Raw genomic sequence first — 22,738 nt, forward strand, 5'->3', positions numbered from 1 at the left:
CAACAAAAATATAAAATATTTGATATTCATTTTAAACGTATATATATGCACAATAGAATTGTCGTTTTTTTGTTGAACGATACAACTTGGACAACAATTTCCGCTCTACTGACCTTCTTCAAAAATTTCTTAGCTACGTCGGGATTTTCGACCACGGAGATTGCACGGCAACTACTGAATTAGTAGACTATGCTTGTACTATACGTATATGCGTTGGTGCAGATATAAATACAAAGGTCGTATGCATATATTTCAATGATTTTGTTACATTCTGCGATAGCGATGCTTTAATACATTTATTATAATTGACATTATACGTAGATGTACAACCATAAATTAATATTCTAATAAATTATTAATTCTTTTGTAAAAAATATATGTACTTCTGTATATATCACTGTAGTATATGCATTAGAATAGATGGGTACTAATCATTAAGAAATAGTTGAATAATATAATATGACACGATAAAATAACAATGTAATATAGTAACTAAGAGCACGTTCCAAGAATATAATATAGTTTATAGTGAAATTAGGAATGAGAATTGAACAATCTCCTCGTATGGGACTAAAGTACAGATACTTTGCTGTTTAAATGCTTCCTCTCTACAAAGTATCACTCTACAGATCAAAATAAATGGTAATGACAAGGTGCCAAATTAAGTTAGAATCTATAAAAACTGAACACGATTTCTATCGCTAAAACGGGATTAATTATAAATTAATTAATTATACCAAATATACAGCTATAAATGTTATCCATTAGTCTTATCCATTAACATGTTCACTATCAATCTGTTAGATTACATTCATAGTTCAGGCCAAGATAGCGAAATTCAAAATACAGGACGCGTCATAGTATGTGAGACACACTTTAGGAGTGGACAAGAGGTTTCAAAATTATGAAAATTATGAAAATATTTCATACGAACATGTGTCCTATTTGTTTGAAAGTAATAGCCATTTTTGTGTTTCGATAGTCCAACTGCCTACCTTCGCGATTTCTCCTCATAAATGAATAGGTTGTGCAGATCTACTGCCTGGACTGCTCGTTCGTCTCATTTAAATCCATTAGATTTTCATTTCTGCGGTTACTTGAAAACAACCGTGCATCCGATCCATTGCCAGTGTTAAAGTACTTTGTGCACGTACGAAAGTAAGCAATTGCGGATTATCGAAACATTAAAGCGAACTTTGAAACAAGATCAAAACTTTTTCATCGTTTCTCTGCCTACTGTCCATTTCTGAAGTGCGTTTCGCGTATTATGATACACCCTGTACACGTATATTTCACATGCGATAGAATTTTCTGGCCAAATAGACGAAGAAGGAAATATGTTTCAACTATTTCAATTTTTATTTCAATTTTAGAAAGAATTTTTCTATCATATTTTTATGTATCTATATTTATTATTTATTTAGTATTTATTACTATATCGTATTTTTCTGTTATAAATACATAAAAATCCGCTAAAAAAATCTACTAATTTATGAATATTATGGATTAGATTGTTAAGTAGTTAAGATTATCGTAATGGATTCTATCCATCTAGTTCGGTTTATCTATCACCAGTCATTTCGTCTACTTTTCATGTAACGCTAGCTGTTAACGCTAGCTGTTAAGGCTAGCCCGATTCAATACCTGAATACCGAATACCTACTGTTTTGTCGAAGAAAGTTGAAAATATCTCCGAGCGCGCATGTACATTGTACAGCGTTGTAAATAAAGGGGATAAAGCCCACTGGGAAGAGAGTGAGAGGATCACGGAAGTAGAGGATAGAAAGAAAGATGAAGCGGCGTGGTCGGACAGAAATAGAAAAGCAGCACGAAAATCATTTAGTCGTGGCCAACGTGTATCTAATCCCCCCAGTTTCGAGCATTGTTTCTCTATCTTAATTCGGTGTGCAAATAAAATGACGCGCGTCCCGATAAGATCTTCCTTGAAAAGTCGAGATTCGAGTTCGTCGATGACCGATCCGGATCTCAGGGAACGAATAAAGGATTATTGCCGAAAATTTGTCGCCTTCATGTGCACTCAGGTTGGCGTCGGTGGACTAGTGGTTGGTTACGCCATAATAGGTGCTTTCGGTTTTATGATGATAGAGTCTCAGAGCCAAATCCCATCGACAGTCTGCATTCGAGAACTAATTAGGAAACAATTCGCCGAAGAGCTGTGGCTCAGTACTGCCAGCAATCGAACTATAAATATCTTCGATAAAACGACATTTCACACGGTGTCTAACCGAATTCTGCGTCGTTACCAAGACAACTTCACCGGCGACTACAGGAAAGAGAACTGTAGTGGCTTAACGGCAACTGATCTGTGGTCCTTCCCAGCAGCCATGATGTTCTGCCTTTCTGTGTTCACGATGATCGGTTATGGGACTCTGGTGCCTCAAACTCCCTGGGGAAAGGCGGTTACAGTTATTTACGCCGTGTTAGGAATTCCTCTTTACGTTCTGTATTTCCTTAACATGGGCAAGGTATTAGCGCAAACGTTTCGCTCGCTGTACACGTGGCTGCACGAGTGCACCGGCAAACGAAAGCCTGGCCAGAGGATCACGGTGCCGTCGACAGCCTGCCTCTGGGTAATATTCGGATACGTGTTAAGTGGTTCGATAATGTTCGCCGAATGGGAAGGCTGGAATTATTTGGATAGCGCTTATTTTTGCGTAACGTCGCTGTGCAAAATTGGAATGGGCGATCTCGTACCTGGCTGGACACACGGCGATCTAACCGCCGATAGCCAAACCAAATTGATAATAAATTTTGTTTACTTGTTGCTCGGTATGGGACTGATCGCTATGTGTTATGACTTGATGAAAGAGGATGTTTACGTGAAAGCTCGGGAAATGAAAGAACAGTTTCTGGAGATTGTTGATGCCACTCACTACCAGCTCGAAATGTGCTGCAAATCAGAAGTACTGAATTAATTCTAACCAACACTTTCGTTAAATAATCGTTAAACAATTAAGCACGAACGTCTTTCAGAAAGGTAATTGTAACGAGACGTATATTTAGATATAGGTATGTTGTAAAATTCTATGTACGTGTATTAAATATAAACTAAACATTCATATATCGGACGTAAACTTATAAGATTTTGCATTAAGACGTTCATTTTTCTTTCTTTATTTAATTCTCGAATAATGTTATTCTGTAACAAATATAAATTACGAGTTTTAGAAATTAACCTAATTGTAATATGTAAATTTAGTTTACTTTAATATTTATAAGCAGTCTTACAACTTTACCCAAACTTTTGTCAACCTTTGTCCCCTTTTTATACTTGTACGTGACGATAGTAATAATAATCGAAACCGAAATAATAATCTGCTCCATCTAGATTACATCTCTTTTTATCTGTAAATATAATTTCAATTCTCTTTCCACTGTACATCGTTTTACAAAATCTGACCGATACTCCTTATGTCTTATTATCAACGCAGGCTTCTCTTTCAATTCTAATTAATCGATATTCTTACAAGTTTGGAGGGTACAACAGATACTTGTAGGATTCCTGGAACATGAAAGCGTCAAGACTATAATCTCTAGGATAAGTTTCAATTCTACTTTTCTCTGCAATTTACATAATACGATATACGAGATTGGTAGTACACAAAATTGGAATAAACTCAGTACTTTAAATATTCTCTATTATCGTCAATGGTTGTCTTCTATCTTGCGGGCAGTATAGCAGTATAGAAAAATAGCTTTAATACAATAAAGTCTTCAATGTATGTATTTTCGTGCATCACCGAGTGTATTTAGATGTTAATCAGTAAAATGGTGTTGCAACGATCTAAACAAACAATAATATCATTTGGTGCTACGTCTGCAGAGTATGTGCAGAGTAAAAATGTGCAATTCAAGTTAAAAATTAGAGATTGGAATATGGAAATGATAAAACACACACACACACGCGCACACGCACACGCACACACACACGCACACACACACACACACACACACACACAGAGATACACGCATAAATGTATAGATGTATATGATAATTATAAAATTTGCAGCCTTCTCACAAACGTAAATCATTTCTTTAATAAATGTTTCTATTATATTAAGACTGAACAGTTCTATCTATTTACTTACTTACAATTACTTGATCCAATAATTCTTGAAATAAAAGGAGTTTTTCATAAAATGATTGTGTTTTATAAAAAAAGAAAAAGATGTGTAAGTGTAAATGTAAGTGTAAGTGTTTATATAAATTATGTACGAGTATGATTAGCGCCCGATCTGTACCACTAGATGCCATCATACAAATATTTCACATGTTATCTCCTTTATCAAATAAACAGTAGTAATTGAAACGCAAATCTTACAATAGTACAATAATATAAATAAAGTCCACGTTTAATTGAAATTTAGAAGGATCGATAAAGAGGTATCAGATCAGTGGTCCCGTAGGTCACGAATTATTACATATCCGATAAACACGTGCACTTCTAACAAATCTAGTAGCAAACAATTTATATCCATCCCAATGATCTGATTAACTAGGACACTCAATAATCTACGAACAAATGTACAATGGAGTCCCAATTATCCAACGTGATGTAGACCGGGCCTACTCGGATAATACGGAAAGGTCTATTATTGTTCGTAAATCGTATAATAAAATCATAGGAAATATTTTCATAATATAAAATATTGTACATGTATTTAGGTGTAATTCACCGTTTAATCGGTGAAAGTCTGATCAATTGCTTTCGCAATACCTGACCATTTACACTTTCGTACTCTTCGTGTTAAGAGTCCGAAATAAATAAAGTTATGGTAAAGTTCAAGGTACCTCGGGCATTGCCTGTATCGACAGGACATCGGTTAAACCGGAAGGACTCGATAAACCGAGATTCCACTATACGTAACTCTAGAACCTCAGACTATCAATATATATATATATATATATATATATATATATATATATATATATTAATCAATAAATATATAATATTTCAAGATTCTGAATTAAAGAAATCAATGTAAATTGCCAGTACAATACCGTTAGTCTTATACAGTGATGTTGAGAACCGTGAAATATTGACAATATTAGTGATTGTCCGGGGACAGCCTTAGGCATGGACTACTAGCGAATATGTCTACAAGCTATTATTCTAATTCGTTATGTCAATTTACCGGATGTTCTCATAAGGAAACCGTAAATTATGCCAAGGAAAATAAAAAGAACACGATAAACTCTTGTCGAGCGCGCTTCTTTTTTTATTTGCTCGGGCCTAGTTCGTCCGAAGATTTCTTAAAAGAATACTCCATATGACATTATACATGTATAATATACAAATATAACTAATCGCAAGCGTGCGAAAAACTTTTATCTGCGCGCTGTGATTAGCGATTATATATAAAGAATCACTGTAAGCAGAGCCTATTACAATTCGCCATACAATTCAATTCTTTAGTCTTTGCTTACCAGAAGTTCTAAAATTTCTTTAACTGGTATGAATATAATACGATTCCTTCTGTTGTAAAAGCCTTATTGTCTCGAATATAAATTTACTTAGAAAACTGAAATCATTGTAATTCTACAAATCACTTAACTCACACAACAAGTTTATTTAAAGATTTCAACCTCCTATCGAAACTGGTGCAACATTTTCAATAAGTGAAGAGTAAGGGAAAAAGACAAGAAATATCACAAAATAGCTTTTACATATTGTGTAACTTTTATTTTACTTTCTTTCAAATTTTATTCTAATTGCAAATGTAAGTAAAGTAACTTAATGATCATTTAGAAACCAAAACTAACGTTCGAACGATCAACATGACATGTCACTAATATAGCATTGTACCTTCTCATATGCCTACTACGGACGCGAGTACGGGTACGAGATCGCCGTGTCCGTGCTGTACGCACATTTCCCCTCCACTGCTCATCGGTACATGCCAGGGTTGCACGTTGCACCGGTTGCACATCATGGATTGCACTAAAGAGTAAAGCTGTATCGTCGTATCCCTACTCCCCACCCTAATCATTGGGTTGCAGCACTGCACAATTCTCCTTCCGCCGTGCATTCCATGGGTCTGGGAATTAAAAACACAGTAGCACTCACTGAAAAGCTACTCGAACTATTAATTCAGAAATCTGCAACTATTATACTCACCGAACAAATTAAAAAATGTACCAATTACCCAGGTGGCAAGTACAGATTGCGTATATATTAATAAGAAAAGAAGAAGGAATTGAAAGGACGGTGCATGAAGTTTCATCTTAGATAAGGGTGTCAAGCCATGCACACTTTATTTAAAATGGAATGCCGTATATCATTTTTCTAAAATAAAACTTAAATCGGATCCTTAGAATATGTCATGATATAATTAACGTCAAAATTATTGTCTTACATAAAGGAAGACAGGAAGAAAGAATTGCAATTTAGTAACATTAATAAACAAATGGTATATAAGATAATAATATAGTTTCTCTATTGTTTTTATTTGTAATAAGAGATCAATAATGATCGACAGTAGAAAAATCGTTGATGTCACTAATGGAAGAGTACAAAAATAAAGTAAACTTGTATTAAAACTTTAAAAGAAATTTTATATCTATAGTTTTCTTCTTCGTCGCGTTTTTCCCTCAATGTTACAGCATTGTTACAGTTTCACACTACATATCTTCCTTTCGCAGCACGCATTTTTGCATTATTATTATATACGTAGCAAGCATAATCTTACAAAACTATAACGCGACGAATCCTCATTTTTCTTTCTAATAAGAGAGTAACGAAATTCATCAACCAATCATCACGTAAAATGCATTTTATGAATTTATCATTTTTCTTTTCCTAAATGTTATAATTTTGCATAAACTTTATCTTCCACCAAAACATGATATGAAACACTATATCCTCTTCCCCGTTTAATACATTAACATTTTAATACATTTAATACATTAATATCTTACATCAAACCTATAAATTTTGTAAATCTTTCGCCATTGATACTATAGTTTTAGGAAGCAAAGGTGTTTGAGGTGCACGTGGAGGTCCAGGGTTGATGTTTGTTAACAGAGTCATTGCTGTTTTCATTGTCTCTACCCGGGTTCCTGTAACATAATTATAACATTAAGATTTTTATAACATAGTTACAGCATCAAACACTAAAAAAGAAGAGGGTAATGATGAAAAGGAAGAATAAAAAGGACGTTTACATGTTATCAACTTTGCACACAGAGGAGTTCGTGAATGTGCCCAAATGTTACAGAAAGCCCGTGCCCAAATGTTACAGAAAGCCCGTGCCCGTAGAATTGATAAATTCTTTTAAACCGAGACAATTGAAACGTTTATTCGAAACCGTGTTTGCAGTATTTGAAGTTAAAGGCAGTTAAAGCCGCTAAAAGCTATATCTTGCGAAAACTAATCTAACTACGTTTTTATATTATGTTTTTATAACGATATTATTACGATTTAAATTGTAAACAAAGTCGGCAGTTGAACAAACATTGGGGATCTTCCCAAACATTTTCAAAAGAAGGACCCCGACGTTTTTTCATCTTCGACGGATATAAATGTAGCGACTCAGAGAAGTCAGCAAGAGTATGAGTTTGAGTTTGAGTTTGAGAATATTTACCGTTTGGTTATCGAGTAAATTAATTAGCGTTCGTCTATCGAAGAGTCAGTTATCATTTTGTCTATTGAAGAATTAGTTATCATTTGTCTACCGAAGAATCATCACCTGTCAACAGAAGAACTTCATATCCGTCAGTCAATTAACAATATCGAAATTGAGTAAGATTTCAATAAAACATTTTAAATTGATAATCTACTTTCGAACAACTTTAATCCTCTCCCGTGCCAGTATTCCCGCACATAGCAGGTTAGCCGAAAGTGGAGCTTATTGCCAGTTGCATTAAACGTCAGTTGACGCTACTTTCTCGTCGGCTACTAAATAGAACATTACAACTGACGTGATTAGTCGTCCCCTGTACTCGCTATAATTAAAAATAAGTAAATATAACATTATTCTATTTGACATATGTATAAAGCTATGACATAATCTAATGTCAATAATGACAGTACTACACCACCTTCAGCTTCTTTTCTTCTATCCGCATACATTATGTGCGCCAGACTGTTTTTATATTTCTACAGTTCGCTTTTTTCAACTGTTATAATTTTTTCGCACATAACGCACTTGGCTTTTTATGGTTTACCACATCTTTTGAGCCATAGTGCAAAATTTGAATTTTTCATCCAACCATCAGGGAATATCTTTCTTCTAAACTTTCTTGCAGGAGGGGAAAGCATACTATTATTACTGTCTATTCATAAAATATTCATTAGTTAGTATTTTAAATATTATAACAATGCATTTTGCAAACATTAAAAAAATAAATAAATATTAAAAGGGAAAATTATGTTCAATCTGTATTTCTATAATTTAGGAAGTACTTGTATATTAAAAAAATTATTCCTGTTTTAATCTAAACTCATATAGGAGTATTATATACTATATCTCTTGCTTACATATGTCTTGCTTACTGGATTCACACTCATTAGACTTTTTAATTTTCTTAGTAACTATACTAGAACCAGGCACAGCAGGCATACTGTTGATACTGCCTACATGTAAAATATTCATTATTAGTTATTTCCAATATTACTTAATTAATTTTTTTTAATATTATAACAATATATTTTCAAAAATTTCCAACAAATTAATATTAAAAAATAGAAAAATTCTAATGCACACATTCAATGTATCCTTATTAAAATACTTGTATTCCTCAATAAATGATTATTTTTTAAATTATACTGAAGCAAAATATTAGATATTTAGGCTTTGGTTTAAGGGACATAAAGTTATTGACCTTTTTAAATATATTATGATAGTTTTTGATGCGTAGAATCCAAAAATGCGAGTCTTAACATTAGGAATCTAGCCGTTCAAGAGTTATGCATATGTACAGTTGAGTGTTTCTAATATATTTTACATGTTACTTTGACGCCATGTCGACCTCTATACATGAGTCATCTAATGAATAGAATAGCTAGCTATGCGCAAATCATGAATATAGGAATAGCAAAATAGGAATAGGCTTTCTTTGAATACTTTGATAACACTTGCAAATTGTTTTGCAATATGGTAAACAGTTGTGCAAAATTCTTTTCGAACATATTCATAAGCTCTTGACATTACAAACAAGGTACTAATTCTCAATTCTGATAATAATATAATTTCATACCTTTAGACGGTAGTGCACTTGGTTGAAGTCGCTTTGTATCATGTAAAATATAGAAGGCATCTTCTGCAAAATGTGCTGAACAAATTCTTACTTCTGTTTTAACTGATTCCGCCTCCAGTCCTAGTATATTTAACCAAAGCGATTTTAATTGTTCATTCGTTGGAAATCTATTAAAAAATTAGTTAAATGTATAATTTTGTATCATTTGACAATACAATATATATATATAATTATTATATATGCAAAGAGAATATTTTTCTTACCGATGATATGTGACATTATTTCTTTCTTTTTTTTTCTTTTTGTCCTAAAACAAGACGACTTTGTGTACTATTTTTACAATTGTTTACTATGCACTGCGGCATTTCTCACAACATATCCTGGTCTTCCTAGTAACAACTAATCACACTCTTTTTGTCCCTACTGCTGACCTGACTCGCTCTTACTTGATGATAATAAGATTGCGATTGCGCCATTACAAACTACACCAATTCACCTATGCGGCCCCAAAGAACCATGTTCCCCGTACCGTGGAAACGGCTTTGCCTCGCTTAGTCATTGCTCTGTCTCGATATTCTTATATCCATGACACAAATGCACGTGATTGGCGGTCATTTTGCGGTAGGATTTCAAATCGTGAATATTGTATTAGGTTTGGATACGGTCATATAAACAAGATAACTCATATAAGAAAAAGTCTCGACACCCGAAAGGGAAAATAATGCGAGGATTGAGTCGTGAAAAAGCCAATATGGAAGAAAACAAAGTTCTGATTCTACAAGGCAATCGGAAATCAGTAGATTGTTTCTGTCTCATTTATGTTACAGAATAAAACCCTTCTACTTCTATCTTAGAGTGATTTTTCTCTAAATGCCCTCAATCTGGTAACGTAACCGTGTTGTATATGTATGTATATGAGTATCGAGATCTGTTTATGCGATCGTGGTCGGTCCAATCAAATGATGAATACAGGCAATATGGCACCATACTAACCTATAAAATAGGCTAAAAATGCTCAATTTTACATACGCATAATTCTTGAACCGCTAAATTTCTAAAGACTTGTATTTCTTAATTCTACGCGTCGAAAACTATCATAATATATAAAACAAAAAGTCAATAATTTTATGTCGCCTAAACCGAGATTACATCAAATTTGTCTTGCCCGAACTTATACTTATACTGCAACTTTAATAAAACAATACAAATTATAAAGTACAAATCCGCTATATCTCTACAATCATAATATATAAGCTGCGTATAAACACATACAAGCGTCTATAAATAAACGATTCCGAATTATAGCGTCATCGCATCCCCAACATAAATGCACCGTTATTCCTATCGTTACCGTGCTACACTACGTCATCAAAATTCCCTCCACGGCCATTTTTTCCCTCCATGACACGCTGGATGTGGTAGTCTTACATAGTATATAGAAAGTATAATAGTCTGTATAACGTTTAAGTATAAAATGTTGCATCGAATTGTATGGTAATACATCATTGCAAGTTAGTTACATATATGTATATGTATGTATATATGTAAATTGTAATACATATAAAACAATTGTGAAATTGTATTGACTACAGTGACAGAATATTAAATCACGAAATAATTGTTAGATGAAAATTTAATTGCTGGATAAGTAAGAATACTAATTATTATAAATAACGTTCTACAAATGGCACTTGTTCGATGTACTCAACGACTGAATTATATATTTTTACCAATGTTTTCAAATTCAGTCCTTTATCATCATTCTATGAAGTCCATAGATTCGGTTTCAACAATGCCAGTTATAAAACAAGAAACAATACAAAAAATAGGACAATTATCGTTACTTAATGTTGATGACGATTATGGTTTATCTGTTCTAAAAGCTGCAATTATTTTTACAGAAAATTTACGCAATACAAAGATTAATAAAGAAATTGAACCCATGTATAGTCCATTTGAGACAGAATCCATGCTTTTGCGAAATGATAATGTAGAGCATAACATATCTAAAAAAGAAATCTTAATGAATGCTGTTATTACAGAGGAAGAATATTTTGTAGCTCCATTGCAGACTATCGTACAAGCATCATGAATATAGGAAACATACTAAAGGAATTAAGTTCACATTTTATTAGTCTTACAGAATGTGGGCTTAAATATGGCCCTCAAGGTAAAATGCTACTAAGAAATCTTGAAGAACAATGGTTTCTAAATTGCATTACAATGTCACGCTATAATATATTCTTATCAGATGAATTTAATCAGACTTTAAATTTTGTTATAAAAACTGAAATGAGTGATATACCATTTGGATTAGCTTCAATAAAGAACTCAAAAAATTATTGGGATTTAAATCTATTGCCTGTACAAAAATCAAATTCTCACAGAATTGCTGAGACAAATATTTTTAACAATAATACAGAAACAAAAGATTTATTCCATAAAATTCAGAAAGAACGTAAAATTTGGTGGCGGAGATTAGCACAATATCCTTCTAGATTTAAGGTTACAGAAGCAAAAAAGATAAAAGATTGTAATGTAGTAGATATTGAAGCTCAATTTCCATTTGGCAATATTATTGTGGAAAAAATAACTTACCATACAGATGTTGAAAAACTATTTTCCCAGGTGCCTTGCATTTCTTCTTTCATATACTTGAATTCGTAGAAATTTATAAATAACAGTTATTTTCATGGATTATTTTATTTCCAGGTTGATAGTAAAAAAGATTTTACCAACATACAAATGGTTGAGCATAAGGTATCTTTAGATTGGGGTTGTTTAGCACTACTTTGTGACGCATATGATATGAATAAATCTTCCAAAACGCATCTTCATTCCAAGTTAGCACCACATAAAGTTGCATTTCATATAAAAAGTTCAAATAATGAAGAGAATACCAAAAATGATGATTTAAATCGTTTTGTACTATACTTAAATAATATGCTAAGAACAAAGGGCCTAAATACAATATTAACCACTTCAGAAAAAATTATAGATACATGCTTAATTCCTTTTATAGTTTCTGTTGATACGACTAGTCTTGAAAATGGCATTATATATATAAGAGATAGATCCACAACTCTTAGTGAAGCAATACACGTAACCGATTTAGTAAAATATATAATTCTACGTTGTTAATCAATTAATATGATATAATTTCATTTAAATAAAATTAATATATCAAAAGCTACAAATATAAAATATCAATATAATTAATTTCTAGTTTCTAAAAAATATAACAAATTTTGAAATCACAACATTGTTACCATCATTTCCAATTATTTTGTATTTTATGTATATTTTAATTAAATGAATGATATAGTTATCATAGTAATACATACTTATTATGTATTATATAAAGACGTAATATGCTGAGAATCAATGAGGATAACAGTCTAAAATAATGTTGCCGTGTGGGACATAAATGAGAAATTATACATGGATGTTTCTGATGTTGAACGTAAAGAAAAATGGAATGCTTTACAATTAATAAAATGTATACTTTGTACATGAACATTCCTCGATTTTTAAATATTGCCAAAATTTATATAAATTCAATTAATAATAATATCGCTCGTTTGAGCAATATATAATTTTCCAAATGATAATACTTCTATGCAGCTAAGCAGGTAGTTGTAACTTCTTGCCTTTCAATACTTTGGTAATATAGAGGTAGAAAAAGTCACAATAAAGAATTGTTTGTACTAAACCAGCAACTATAGCGATTAGATCATAATGATCTTCTGCATAATAACGATAGACCCAGTTTAACAAATACAGGCCTCTATAAGACCCCAAAGCGAAAAGATAGTGACTGGTAATACTTTCTGCTTCTCCTGTTTTTGATACCAAAAATAATTGTGGCAATATTGCTACAGACTCCAAATAAATGCTAAATGTCCATAGAACTTCTACAATTGTGAATTCATTGTTGATTAATAATGCCAACACCGATGTAGGTAGGATTAAAAATTCAATTCTGAAAACAAATAACACATATTATTACATACAATTACAACATACAGATGTTACTTAAAAATTATAAAAACATACACGTATATGTATATTACATAATAAATGTATTATTATAATTATGGTATAGCCATTTAATATATATCTACGCAATCGGGGACAAAGACAAGGAGACAGATAGCAGTTATTGTCCACTTATCTTTGCTCCCGACTTCTACTATTATAAAACAAAGACATACCTAAATGTATCATGATTATGATCATACGTAGCTTTAAATTTCACATACATTAAAAAAACTGTAACATAAGAAGTTGCAATAAAAATGATCTTCATAAATGTATTGTATGCTGACACGTATGTTGTTATCAAATCTAGATAACGTGTTGTATATACAATCGCAAATAAAATTTGCGACTTGCCACTTATACCTGTAAAACACACATCAAATATTATTAAAAATGGATATTTTAAATGAAAATATAATAGTTTAGGTATAACAAGTATATAAATCATATCGGTGATGTATACCGGCACAGCTTCGTGTTTTCCATATTTTGAGGAGGAGGATGATAATTGCAACGAGATGTGATAAGTCACCTAAGAGTCGAAATATGTTCATCTTTTCGGTTGCTGAAAAGTAATTTTTATAAGAGAATCGAGAAATACTTCACACACCTAAGTCACAAAGCATACAAAATATGACGTGGCTTCGGCTGCAACATCAGCAGATGGCCGACCGATCATCTTTTAAGTGTTTCATCTTTTATGTTTCCAATAAATATACGTAAATTATATGTAAATATTTTGCTTTTAGATTTCTAAATATATGTGTTTTATCAATTAATAATATTTATGACATAAATAATATAAATATCAATTAGAATATAGTTATAGAAAGAAATAAAACACTCAATATAATATTTTTAATACATCTTTACTAATAATATTGTAATTTTTTATATGATCTATTGCATGTAATTAACCTTTCACAATCATTGGGATTTTATTCCAAAATTATACAAATATTTAAATTCATATTAAATTACTATATTTCTTATCGTTTAAATGTTATTACTAGAATTGGTTACTAGATGTACAAACAAGTCTGGGCCACAGTGTATAGTGTGTATACCACGATCATATAAACAGGTCTTGACGCTCGTAGCGTGATCGAAGCCTAGGGAAAATCGTCTGAAAACTGAGTCGTGATATGCATCTATGATATGAACATAGAAATATAGAGATAGAGCATAAACCTTTACTTAAAGCGAAGAGTGCGAAGCCACTTTTGGGGAGCGGGTAGTACAACCACATGGTACTTGGGATCACCTTAATCATTGGTTACTCACTTGTTCTTACTCGATGATAATAAGGTTTTACTTACACAATCACAACCAATCCACGCTCCAGTTGATTTCCTAAATCTTATTTAATCTAATTACTAATTGTAATCCTATTTTGCGTGCTATTGGAATCAAGTTTTATAATTTTATTTATTGTTTTAAAATATGTAAACAAAATTTGTACCAAATTTTTCTTATTTCTTTATTTATTTTTATTTAAATTATAATTTATATTTATCTATCATTAATGAATACGATAATAGAAAAATTGAAGACGTTTAAAGTTTTGTCGTTACGCATCATATAAAAATAATTTCTGATTAAACTTACAAGTAGAGATGAATAGGGAGATCATCGACGAACATGGGTGAAATTTATGGCTCTTATTCTAACTTCCCATCTTTTGGTTGATGTCTCGCGATCAACATGAGCCGTAACTTTAAATAAAATAAGGACATGCTACGGTTTCAACGCGAGCCGTAACAATATATAATAACAAATATGTATGTGTGTGTGTGTGTGTGTGTGTGTGTGTGTGTGTGTGTGTGTGTGTGTGTGTGTGTGTGTGTGTGTGTGTGTGTGTGTGTGTGTGTGTGTGTGTGTGTGTGTGTGTGTGTGTGTGTGTGTGTGTGTGTGTGTGTGTGTGTACACACACTATAATGTAAAAACAGAATTTAAACGATGAATATTGAAATCATAAGAAGGCATATCAGGAAAATCTTCGGCGAGATACATCTGATGAAAGACATCCATGCACCAGGATCGTACGATGGGCGAAACCCCTCCTTCCCCGGAAATATGATGACGTACGTGCGCATTCAAAATTTCGACCGGAATCTTTGAAGATAACCAGACTTTGGCACAATGGTCCGTCACGAGGAATTCAACAGGGGAAGGACACGGCGAGAGCTCCGCGGTATTTTCATCTGACAACATAAGGTCAACGAGAGGGGGACTGCTGGATCGCTGCGTTGACGCAGGATTCGGTGCGTTGAGGAAGGCGGGCAAGACTTCCTTCAGCATGCACGCTCTTCTCTTTTGTTCCTGGAACCTCTTCCCTGCACGGTGCCCGCGCTTCCTCGAACCGTTCTTATTCAGCCTTTTCCTGTTCTTGTTGGGTTTCCTACACTGAAATAATACACGAAGAAGAAAGTAGTAACTAAATTAGTAATTAACAAGGAGTAAACAAGAAATTGAATTTATGTACCTGTACGGCCGGGCTGGAAACAGAGGTCATCGGCTCTGCTGCGCTCATGATCAGGAAACCACGCGAACCAGATGACAACGAATCGCTCATAGAATATTGCCCGAATAACGAATCATAATAATAAAGGAAATTGCAAAAGTCTGTCAACTCTGACGTAAAGTGCTAACCTACAATCAAAATTGAAATAATAAAGCAACAATATGCACGTGACAATCAGTTAATACCACACCATGTCACTTCAATTAGTTCGTACAAAAATAAGCACAATGGAATTAACACTCTGGGGACCAGAGATACAAATTTGAGTCTTTCATAATTTATGCGGTATCCTATAAAAATTTTAACTACTGTTAAATAAAATAGTGAAAAGAGCAATGGATGCTATAAACGAAATGTTATGAAAGTGTTTTTACATTACATTATATGCTTGAATGATACGAAACCGTTATCAATATATTAGATGTAGTATTGGTCACTTTGAATCTTTTTCAATCGCTCTAAAAACATTCGGAAATTTAGGCTATATGCTTGTCAGAGCAGCCGGTCCCCAGAGTGTTTAAAGAAATATCGCACGAATAAATGATTACACTGTAAGACACTTTGTTATATCACGGAGTGTGGAGTAATACCTGTTGCGGTGTGGAGAGCTAGCAGAACAATTGAACGCTCGCCTACGCGCCCCGCTTTACGCGCGCACCTCACCATGACACCCCAGTAGGCAGAAGAAGGAAAATGGGAGAATGCAACGCCTTCAAGGAGACTGTATACCAGACTCTAATCAGTGGAAATAGGAAACCTTAATACTCCTGAGAAGGTTATCAGCAAAGATAGGAAACTGCATGCAACGTACTTGGGAAGATCGCATATCGAACTCTAATCAGCAGAAATATGAAACTGTAATACTCTTGAGGATATCAGCAGAAACGAAGACTGCAACACTCTTGGGAAGACCACGTACCAAACCCCAACATGAAACTAAACAGTCGCAAGATAACTACGTGTTAACATTCCATCGTTCGCACAAAGACAAACAGTTCACGTGGGAACGAAACATCGCGTGATACTTATCCTTCGAATTTCGAGTCAAGTCAATCACAGTTGTTTCAATCAATTGCTTTAGTTCGATCTTTCAGTAAACAGTTCGGTTCAGTCGTTTCAGCGAGTTACTTAACGTTAATCAGTAAACAGTTACTACGAGCAGCTACTTCGGTCAGTTAAATCAGTAATAGAAGTTCATTTATATAATTCTCCTTGTGCGATCGACGGAGTATAATAACAAGGTGAGAGCTTTGTAACACATAGATTTGTAACCACTCTTGAGGTAACCACTCTCTAACACTTGAGGCCACGTTGGTTCCAACAGAGAATACTGGAATATTAATTTCTCATTGACGTTAGATGCCAAGAGCGAGGAAGAATATAAGAGGGAAAGGACACAAAAATGGGGTACATAAGGTTCTCATCTTCTAGTTCATCCATTCCCGAACGCGAGGGTGCCCTTCGCCCAGAAGAGCTACACCCGCTGTCGTTTCGCTCGTTAACTACGATAGTTATATATATTCTACTGAGTTTGTTGTGGAGGAATCGGAGATAAATAAAACGGAATAATAAATGTGTGACAAAATAAGTTAATAAATATAGTAACTTGATGAAATTAAATAAACTGATAAACTAAGAAATATTAAATTCATTCATCCTTCCTGAAGAAACTTTAATCTTGTCCGTGTTAGTAACCCTGCTCATAATAGTTAAGCCGAAAGTGCAAATACTTACTAGTAGCATTAACACGCTAGACGACACTACTCGTTTCTGCATAATAACGAGGATCGATATCAAGTACACGACCGATTGAGATATTCAAGATAGCGGCGCGCTATACATATAAAATGGGTCAAATTTTGAATTCATCTCATTCAGTCGTTCAAAGTGCTCACCTCTTATTTCGGGATAACCGAGAATCGACCCCCTCTGCCAGTGCTACCTAGTGAAGCTGAGGGAATTCGACGATTAGGATTATAACGAGCAACAGTCGAACTTATCGAAATAGCCTCTTGGCTATTTCTGGCGGTAGCGAATACCATTTCTAGAACATTGTTGAGTTAAAGTCATTCGAATTAAATTTAAAATTGAACTCGGAACAGATAAATGACGATTCCGGAGGTCGAATCATAACACTGATTTTTAACATTGCATTGGCCATCACCTTATTCACTTCGACTTACACGTTAGAAAAGTGGAATACTATTTTCATCTGCTATTACCATTCTGAACTAGTGATAACGATATATTTAAATTATATCGGTATTTGGTATTGACATATATTGATACTTAGAGTATTGATAAGATATAATATCGGGAATAAAATATCGATATCAACGGTATTGATACCTGTAATTAAATTAGAATTATATTAGTTAAAATAAAATCTAAAAATGAAAATAAATAATTTATTTGAATTTGATGTTATGAATATACAATAAACATAATTATAGAATATTAATCCCAATTATAAAATATAGATTATTTTATTCAAAATACCAGCCTTTAATGGAACTAAAAATAGCAATTGTTGAAAATGTTCTCCATTTGTTCGATTGCACTTATTGTTTAATATTTTTTGGTTAATTTGCTTAGAAGTGAATTATTGAATTGATTTCAAAGTTTGATTGGACATTTTCGATATGTTTGAGTTAGGTATTGGTACTGAATATATCGTCGCATTATATATCGATACAAAATGTCGATATTTAAATTGGAAAGTATCAACGCTGTATCTCCCATCACTATTCTGTAGATTGCTTTGGATACGTATGTTTTCGTATTAGGTCTATATTTTCTGCTAATTTTTGTTGGTAAAACTTGGTGTTTTCATTCATAAAACAATTCAACGAAGTCGTTATTCATATCAAGATGGATAGTCTGTGCATAAGTTTAACGAACAATTGTCCATACCTATAAATAACCTATAAATACAATATAAAATCTAGTTTTGCATAGTGATATGTTGTGATGGTTTTCTTCTTTTCATTATTATAAAGCTAAACTCAATTATCAAGATGACGTCGTCTGCGGTTCCAAAGGTATCTAAACATAAAATGTTTGTATGAGTAGTAACAATTAAAAGTAGAGTGTGAAATTTGTATATAGGTTATAACTGAATGAAAAATGAAACATTTTATAGAAACTAGTTTATTGTTGTACGAATTAAAAGATAATAAAAGTGGAGATTATATCTAAAATACTTTATTCATTTATTTATTGCGATTGAACATATCAATTGAACATATTAATGTAATTATAATTTTTAGGTTTCACTTGTGCCTTCCATACAGGAATTCAGTATCAGAGTACCAAAGTATGTAATAAAATAATTATATAATAACTACAAATTACATATAGAATTAATATTAAATAAAATGTTGTATTTTAGAAATAACAAGAAAAAGCACAATGTGATGCGCTTCAATGCCACATTAAATGTTGATTTTTCAAAATGGACTCAAGTGAAAATGGAACGTGAAAATAATATGAAGGAGTACAAAGGAATAGAAGAGGAAATACCAAAATTTGGAGCTGGATCTGAATTTGGACGAGATGCGAGAGAAGAAGCTAGAAGAAAAAAATTTGGCATTACAAGTAGAAAATATAAACCAGAAGATCAACCTTGGATTTTAAAATCTGGAGGAAAAACTGGGAAAAAGTTTAAAGGCATAAGGGAAGGTGGTGTGAGTGAAAATGCTGCGTATTATGTTTTTACACATGCTGCTGATGGAGCTATAGAAGCATTTCCATTGCATGAATGGTAATTAATTTGCTCGAGTATTAAACCGGAATTTATTACAATTTTAACGCATACAATTTTTATATTCAGGTATAATTTTCAACCGATTCAAAGGTACAAAGCATTGAGCGCAGAAGAAGCGGAACAGGAGTTTAGTCGTAGAAATAAAGTAATGAATTATTTTTCACTGATGTTGCGTAAAAGGCTTAGGAACGATGAGGAGGGTGCAGACGATGAGGAATTGTTAGAAGGTGGAAAAGGGAAAAAGCCAAGTAAAAAGGAGAAAGATTTAAAAATATCTGAAATGGATGAGTGGATGAATAGTGATGACGATGATTCGGCTAGTGATGACGAAGAAAATAAAAAAAATTCTGACGAAGAAGATGACAGTAAGAAAAAAAAGAAAGGCAAAGGTGAATATTATTTCTGATATTGTTAAGAAATGCATGTGCCGCTGATTATACTTAATAGCGGTTTAGTTACACGTTTTTTTTATTTTTGTTATTACTTAGATGAGATATATGTTATCGCTTAGTCTGTGAAACACAATGCCGTAATATATATTGAATGTGTCATATGCAATTAACGTGTTAAGATAATTTAATCTTTATTTATATAGTTGATGTTATATAGTCGTATTTTGGATTTATTTTATTATAATAAGTAACTTCTGTATTAGTTGCTGTCAAGAAAAAGAAGAAGAAAAACGCTTCTGATGACGAAGCGTTCGAAGAAAGTGACGACGGGGATGAAGAAGGTAGGGAATGTGATTACATTTCTGACTCCTCCGATTCTGAATCAGAATTGGAACAACAAAAAGAAATTAAGTCAGTTGCGGAAGAAGATGCATTGAGAAAATTACTTGCTTCTGATGAAGACGAGGATGACGAAGAACAGGCAGATAAAAAGGATGGCGAAGAAGAAAAAGACGAAGACGATGAACATAAGGATAAAGATGATAAGGTAAATTCAAAATACTAAAAATTATAATAATGTTTATGTCGATTGAAATATTTATTCCGTTTGTTTACTTTCTTATAAAGGACAAAGATAAGACCAATAAAGATGCAGATAAGAAAAAGGATAAAAAGAAAAAGAAGAAACAATCTAAGAAGAAGGATGTAAAAAAGCTTGCGTCAGGAAAAGATTCTTCTAGTGACTTTTCCAGTGACTCAGATTCAGGATCTGATACAATAAAGGAAAAAGATAATAAAAAATCTAATAGTGCTCATAGTTCAAGGTCTGCAACTCCTATACCAGCTGCGATGTTAGATAATTTAAAAAGAAAACAATCTGGATCTCCAGATTTATCGCAAGCAAAGAAGTTGAAATTGGATAATTTCAATTTAGTACCAGTAACTTCTTACATTCCAGGAGTCAGGTATGTCGCTTGCTATTATAAACAATTAAAATTGTTCTCCGCATAATTTGTTCACTATTGAAAATATTTTATATATAGATCTATCTTTTATATATCTTTCTCATCTGTATATAATTAAAATTAATTGACAATGAGATTATAATTTTTAATGTACTATGAATTAAGCTAAGGTTTCGTCTAATCTAATCATTAAGCATGGTATCTAAATATTAAACATGCGAAAAAATATTTAGAATATATTTTTTAAAGTAAAAGCTATTTTTGTTATGTTGCAGTGAATCCGGTATCACAGAAGATGCAGTAAGGCGTTATCTTATGCGTAAACCAATGACAACAACGGAACTTCTACAAAAGTTTAAATCGAAGAAAACTGGTCTTACTTCGGAACAATTAGTTAATGTGATGACTCAAATACTGAAAAAGATAAATCCAACTAAGCAGACGATAAAAAACAAAATGTATTTATCTATTAAAACACAATCTAATTGATATTTATGTAATGCGTTAGGATAGTATTTCATATAATAATAAAGTAAATCGAATATAAAATTTTTTTTTATTTGACGACAATCAGAAATTGTCAAAAATGTTGCGATTCCTCGGAATTTTGAGAAATCGAATCACATTGCGGAATGAGCTTTTTTAAGTACAAGCGCTGTATATGATTTTAGAGTGTTTAAGTGTTCTTGAATTTATTGGGTTTTATGCATGTAAATGATATACAATAACAAACAAAAGTATAAATACGTACCACAAGTTTGATAAAAAGGAAAGGGAGGGGCGATAATACTAGCAATCGTTCGATTGATCGATAAGGGTTAAGGTAATTATAAGATAAATATAGTAGCAGCGGTTTTTGGTATTTTATGACATATAAACCGAATACGACGTACAATTTTATGCACCTCTTTGTCGGAAATAATCTGCGGCCTACCATTTCTTGTAAAATTTGGCATACCACCATAGTTCCGTTTTTTTTTTAATTTTCGAAATTATCACTCATACTCGTACCATATTTCTCTGTAATTTGCCACAGAGATAAGCCATTATCACATAAAGGAATGATACTGTTTCATTTTGTGCATCCCAGACTATATAGTGTGGGAAGAAGGTAAGAGAGAGAAATTGAAAAGAAGATTAACAAAGGGACCACTGAATTATTAGAGGAGAGCGAAGCGTAGGACGGAGGACAATATAGCGAATTGTAAGAAATATTTAAAAGAGAGCGGAATAAGACAAGAAGAGGTTGAAAGAAACAACAGAATAGATCGCTTCAAGGAATGTGAAGGTATCGCTTCAGTCAGCAGGAAATATTAAAGGTAAGAGAGGAAGAGTTGCAGAAGCAAAGGTAATGCGGTAAGACACAAAGATCCAGATTGCACACGAATTATGCCAAAGTTAAATAGATACATATGGTCTCTAGTGAAAAACTTAAGCTAGAGCAAGATGCGGTAGCACGGAAAACACGAATAGATTTTGCCAAGACACGTTAAGACATTGGTTGGAGAAATGTGAAGAGGTGAAGACGGCAGGGATTAAGTATGAAAGAAACAGCAGAAAAAAGCAGAGAGAACAGTGAAGTGATTAGGGAAGGTGAAAAGGGTAAAAGGATAAAAGGATAGAAGGAAAGGAAGACAGAAGATGCAGAGGGAGTAAGAAACGAGGAGAAAGAAGAGAGGAGGAAAATTAAAGAAGAATTAAAAAGTACCTAATTACAGGAAACTATTGAGTTGGTAAACTTAAGGATTATTATGGAAGTGTGCCCTACGATAGTCAATAGTCAGTATTTGTTGGTAGTTTCGTTTATTATCGTTTATTCACTGTTTTGCC

General features: G+C 32.9%; 6 protein-coding genes and 1 pseudogene across 7 annotated transcripts in view; 4 read left to right on the top strand and 3 right to left on the bottom strand.

The window, feature by feature from the left end:
• LOC132909032 (uncharacterized) overlaps nucleotides 1-16,999 on the bottom strand; it is a 30,814-nt gene extending 13,815 nt beyond the window's left edge. Inside the window, exons 1-2 of one of the 2 annotated variants that reach the window (XM_060963627.1) lie at nucleotides 15,747-16,999; nucleotides 15,195-15,667 (exon numbers count right to left, since the gene is read on the bottom strand). In XM_060963627.1, coding sequence (XP_060819610.1) covers nucleotides 15,195-15,667; nucleotides 15,747-15,836 — 563 coding nt within the window. In that variant the 5' untranslated portion in view covers nucleotides 15,837-16,999. Of the gene's footprint in view, nucleotides 1-15,041; nucleotides 15,668-15,746 lie in introns of those variants that run through there. The other variant, XM_060963626.1, reaches the window with a different exon arrangement.
• Nucleotides 1,792-4,189, top strand: LOC132908548 (two pore potassium channel protein sup-9). The gene has a single exon (XM_060962617.1). The coding sequence runs from the start codon at nucleotides 1,917-1,919 to the stop codon at nucleotides 2,934-2,936; it is 1,020 nt and encodes a 339-aa protein (XP_060818600.1). The 5' UTR covers nucleotides 1,792-1,916; the 3' UTR covers nucleotides 2,937-4,189.
• Nucleotides 8,175-9,600, bottom strand: LOC132909040 (uncharacterized; annotated as a pseudogene).
• LOC132909039 (glutamyl-tRNA(Gln) amidotransferase subunit C, mitochondrial) lies at nucleotides 10,862-11,493 on the top strand. The gene has a single exon (XM_060963634.1). The coding sequence runs from the start codon at nucleotides 10,905-10,907 to the stop codon at nucleotides 11,310-11,312; it is 408 nt and encodes a 135-aa protein (XP_060819617.1). The 5' UTR covers nucleotides 10,862-10,904; the 3' UTR covers nucleotides 11,313-11,493.
• On the top strand, nucleotides 11,309-12,737 carry LOC132909015 (DNA polymerase subunit gamma-2, mitochondrial). Its single transcript, XM_060963596.1, has 2 exons — nucleotides 11,309-11,848; nucleotides 11,933-12,737. Exons 1-2 carry the CDS (start codon nucleotides 11,309-11,311, stop codon nucleotides 12,359-12,361), a joined length of 969 nt encoding a protein of 322 aa, XP_060819579.1. The 3' UTR covers nucleotides 12,362-12,737.
• Nucleotides 12,703-13,901, bottom strand: LOC132909028 (ER lumen protein-retaining receptor). The gene is made up of 3 exons (XM_060963622.1): nucleotides 13,725-13,901; nucleotides 13,435-13,624; nucleotides 12,703-13,202 (listed from the first exon to the last, which is right to left on the bottom strand). The coding sequence occupies exons 1-3, from the start codon at nucleotides 13,813-13,815 to the stop codon at nucleotides 12,845-12,847; spliced, it is 639 nt and encodes a 212-aa protein (XP_060819605.1). The 5' UTR covers nucleotides 13,816-13,901; the 3' UTR covers nucleotides 12,703-12,844.
• Nucleotides 17,000-18,499: 1,500 nt separating the features above from the next.
• On the top strand, nucleotides 18,500-21,457 carry LOC132908991 (general transcription factor IIF subunit 1). Its single transcript, XM_060963540.1, has 7 exons — nucleotides 18,500-18,826; nucleotides 19,055-19,101; nucleotides 19,177-19,548; nucleotides 19,618-19,940; nucleotides 20,207-20,490; nucleotides 20,571-20,908; nucleotides 21,184-21,457. The coding sequence occupies exons 1-7, from the start codon at nucleotides 18,803-18,805 to the stop codon at nucleotides 21,395-21,397; spliced, it is 1,602 nt and encodes a 533-aa protein (XP_060819523.1). The 5' UTR covers nucleotides 18,500-18,802; the 3' UTR covers nucleotides 21,398-21,457.
• Nucleotides 21,458-22,738: the final 1,281 nt, after the last annotated feature.

This window comes from Bombus pascuorum, chromosome 7 (genome assembly GCF_905332965.1).
Source record: "Bombus pascuorum chromosome 7, iyBomPasc1.1, whole genome shotgun sequence".
In the NCBI taxonomy this organism is placed as follows: domain Eukaryota; kingdom Metazoa; phylum Arthropoda; class Insecta; order Hymenoptera; family Apidae; genus Bombus; species Bombus pascuorum.

Coding starts and splice junctions, on each gene's coding strand:
- LOC132908548 (XM_060962617.1), top strand. CDS start 1,917: ATGACGCGCGTCCCGATAAGATCTTCCTTGAAAAGTCGAGATTCGAGT.
- LOC132909039 (XM_060963634.1), top strand. CDS start 10,905: ATGGCACTTGTTCGATGTACTCAACGACTGAATTATATATTTTTACCA.
- LOC132909015 (XM_060963596.1), top strand. CDS start 11,309: ATGAATATAGGAAACATACTAAAGGAATTAAGTTCACATTTTATTAGT. Junction 11,849..11,932: donor TTGAAAAACTATTTTCCCAG/GTGCCTTGCATT, acceptor TTTTATTTCCAG/GTTGATAGTAAAAAAGATTT.
- LOC132909028 (XM_060963622.1), bottom strand. CDS start 13,815: ATGAACATATTTCGACTCTTAGGTGACTTATCACATCTCGTTGCAATT. Junction 13,625..13,724: donor GAAAACACGAAGCTGTGCCG/GTATACATCACC, acceptor TGTGTTTTACAG/GTATAAGTGGCAAGTCGCAA. Junction 13,203..13,434: donor CATAATCATGATACATTTAG/GTATGTCTTTGT, acceptor ATTTGTTTTCAG/AATTGAATTTTTAATCCTAC.
- LOC132908991 (XM_060963540.1), top strand. CDS start 18,803: ATGACGTCGTCTGCGGTTCCAAAG. Junction 19,941..20,206: donor GAAAAAAAAGAAAGGCAAAG/GTGAATATTATT, acceptor CTTCTGTATTAG/TTGCTGTCAAGAAAAAGAAG. Junction 20,909..21,183: donor TCTTACATTCCAGGAGTCAG/GTATGTCGCTTG, acceptor GTTATGTTGCAG/TGAATCCGGTATCACAGAAG.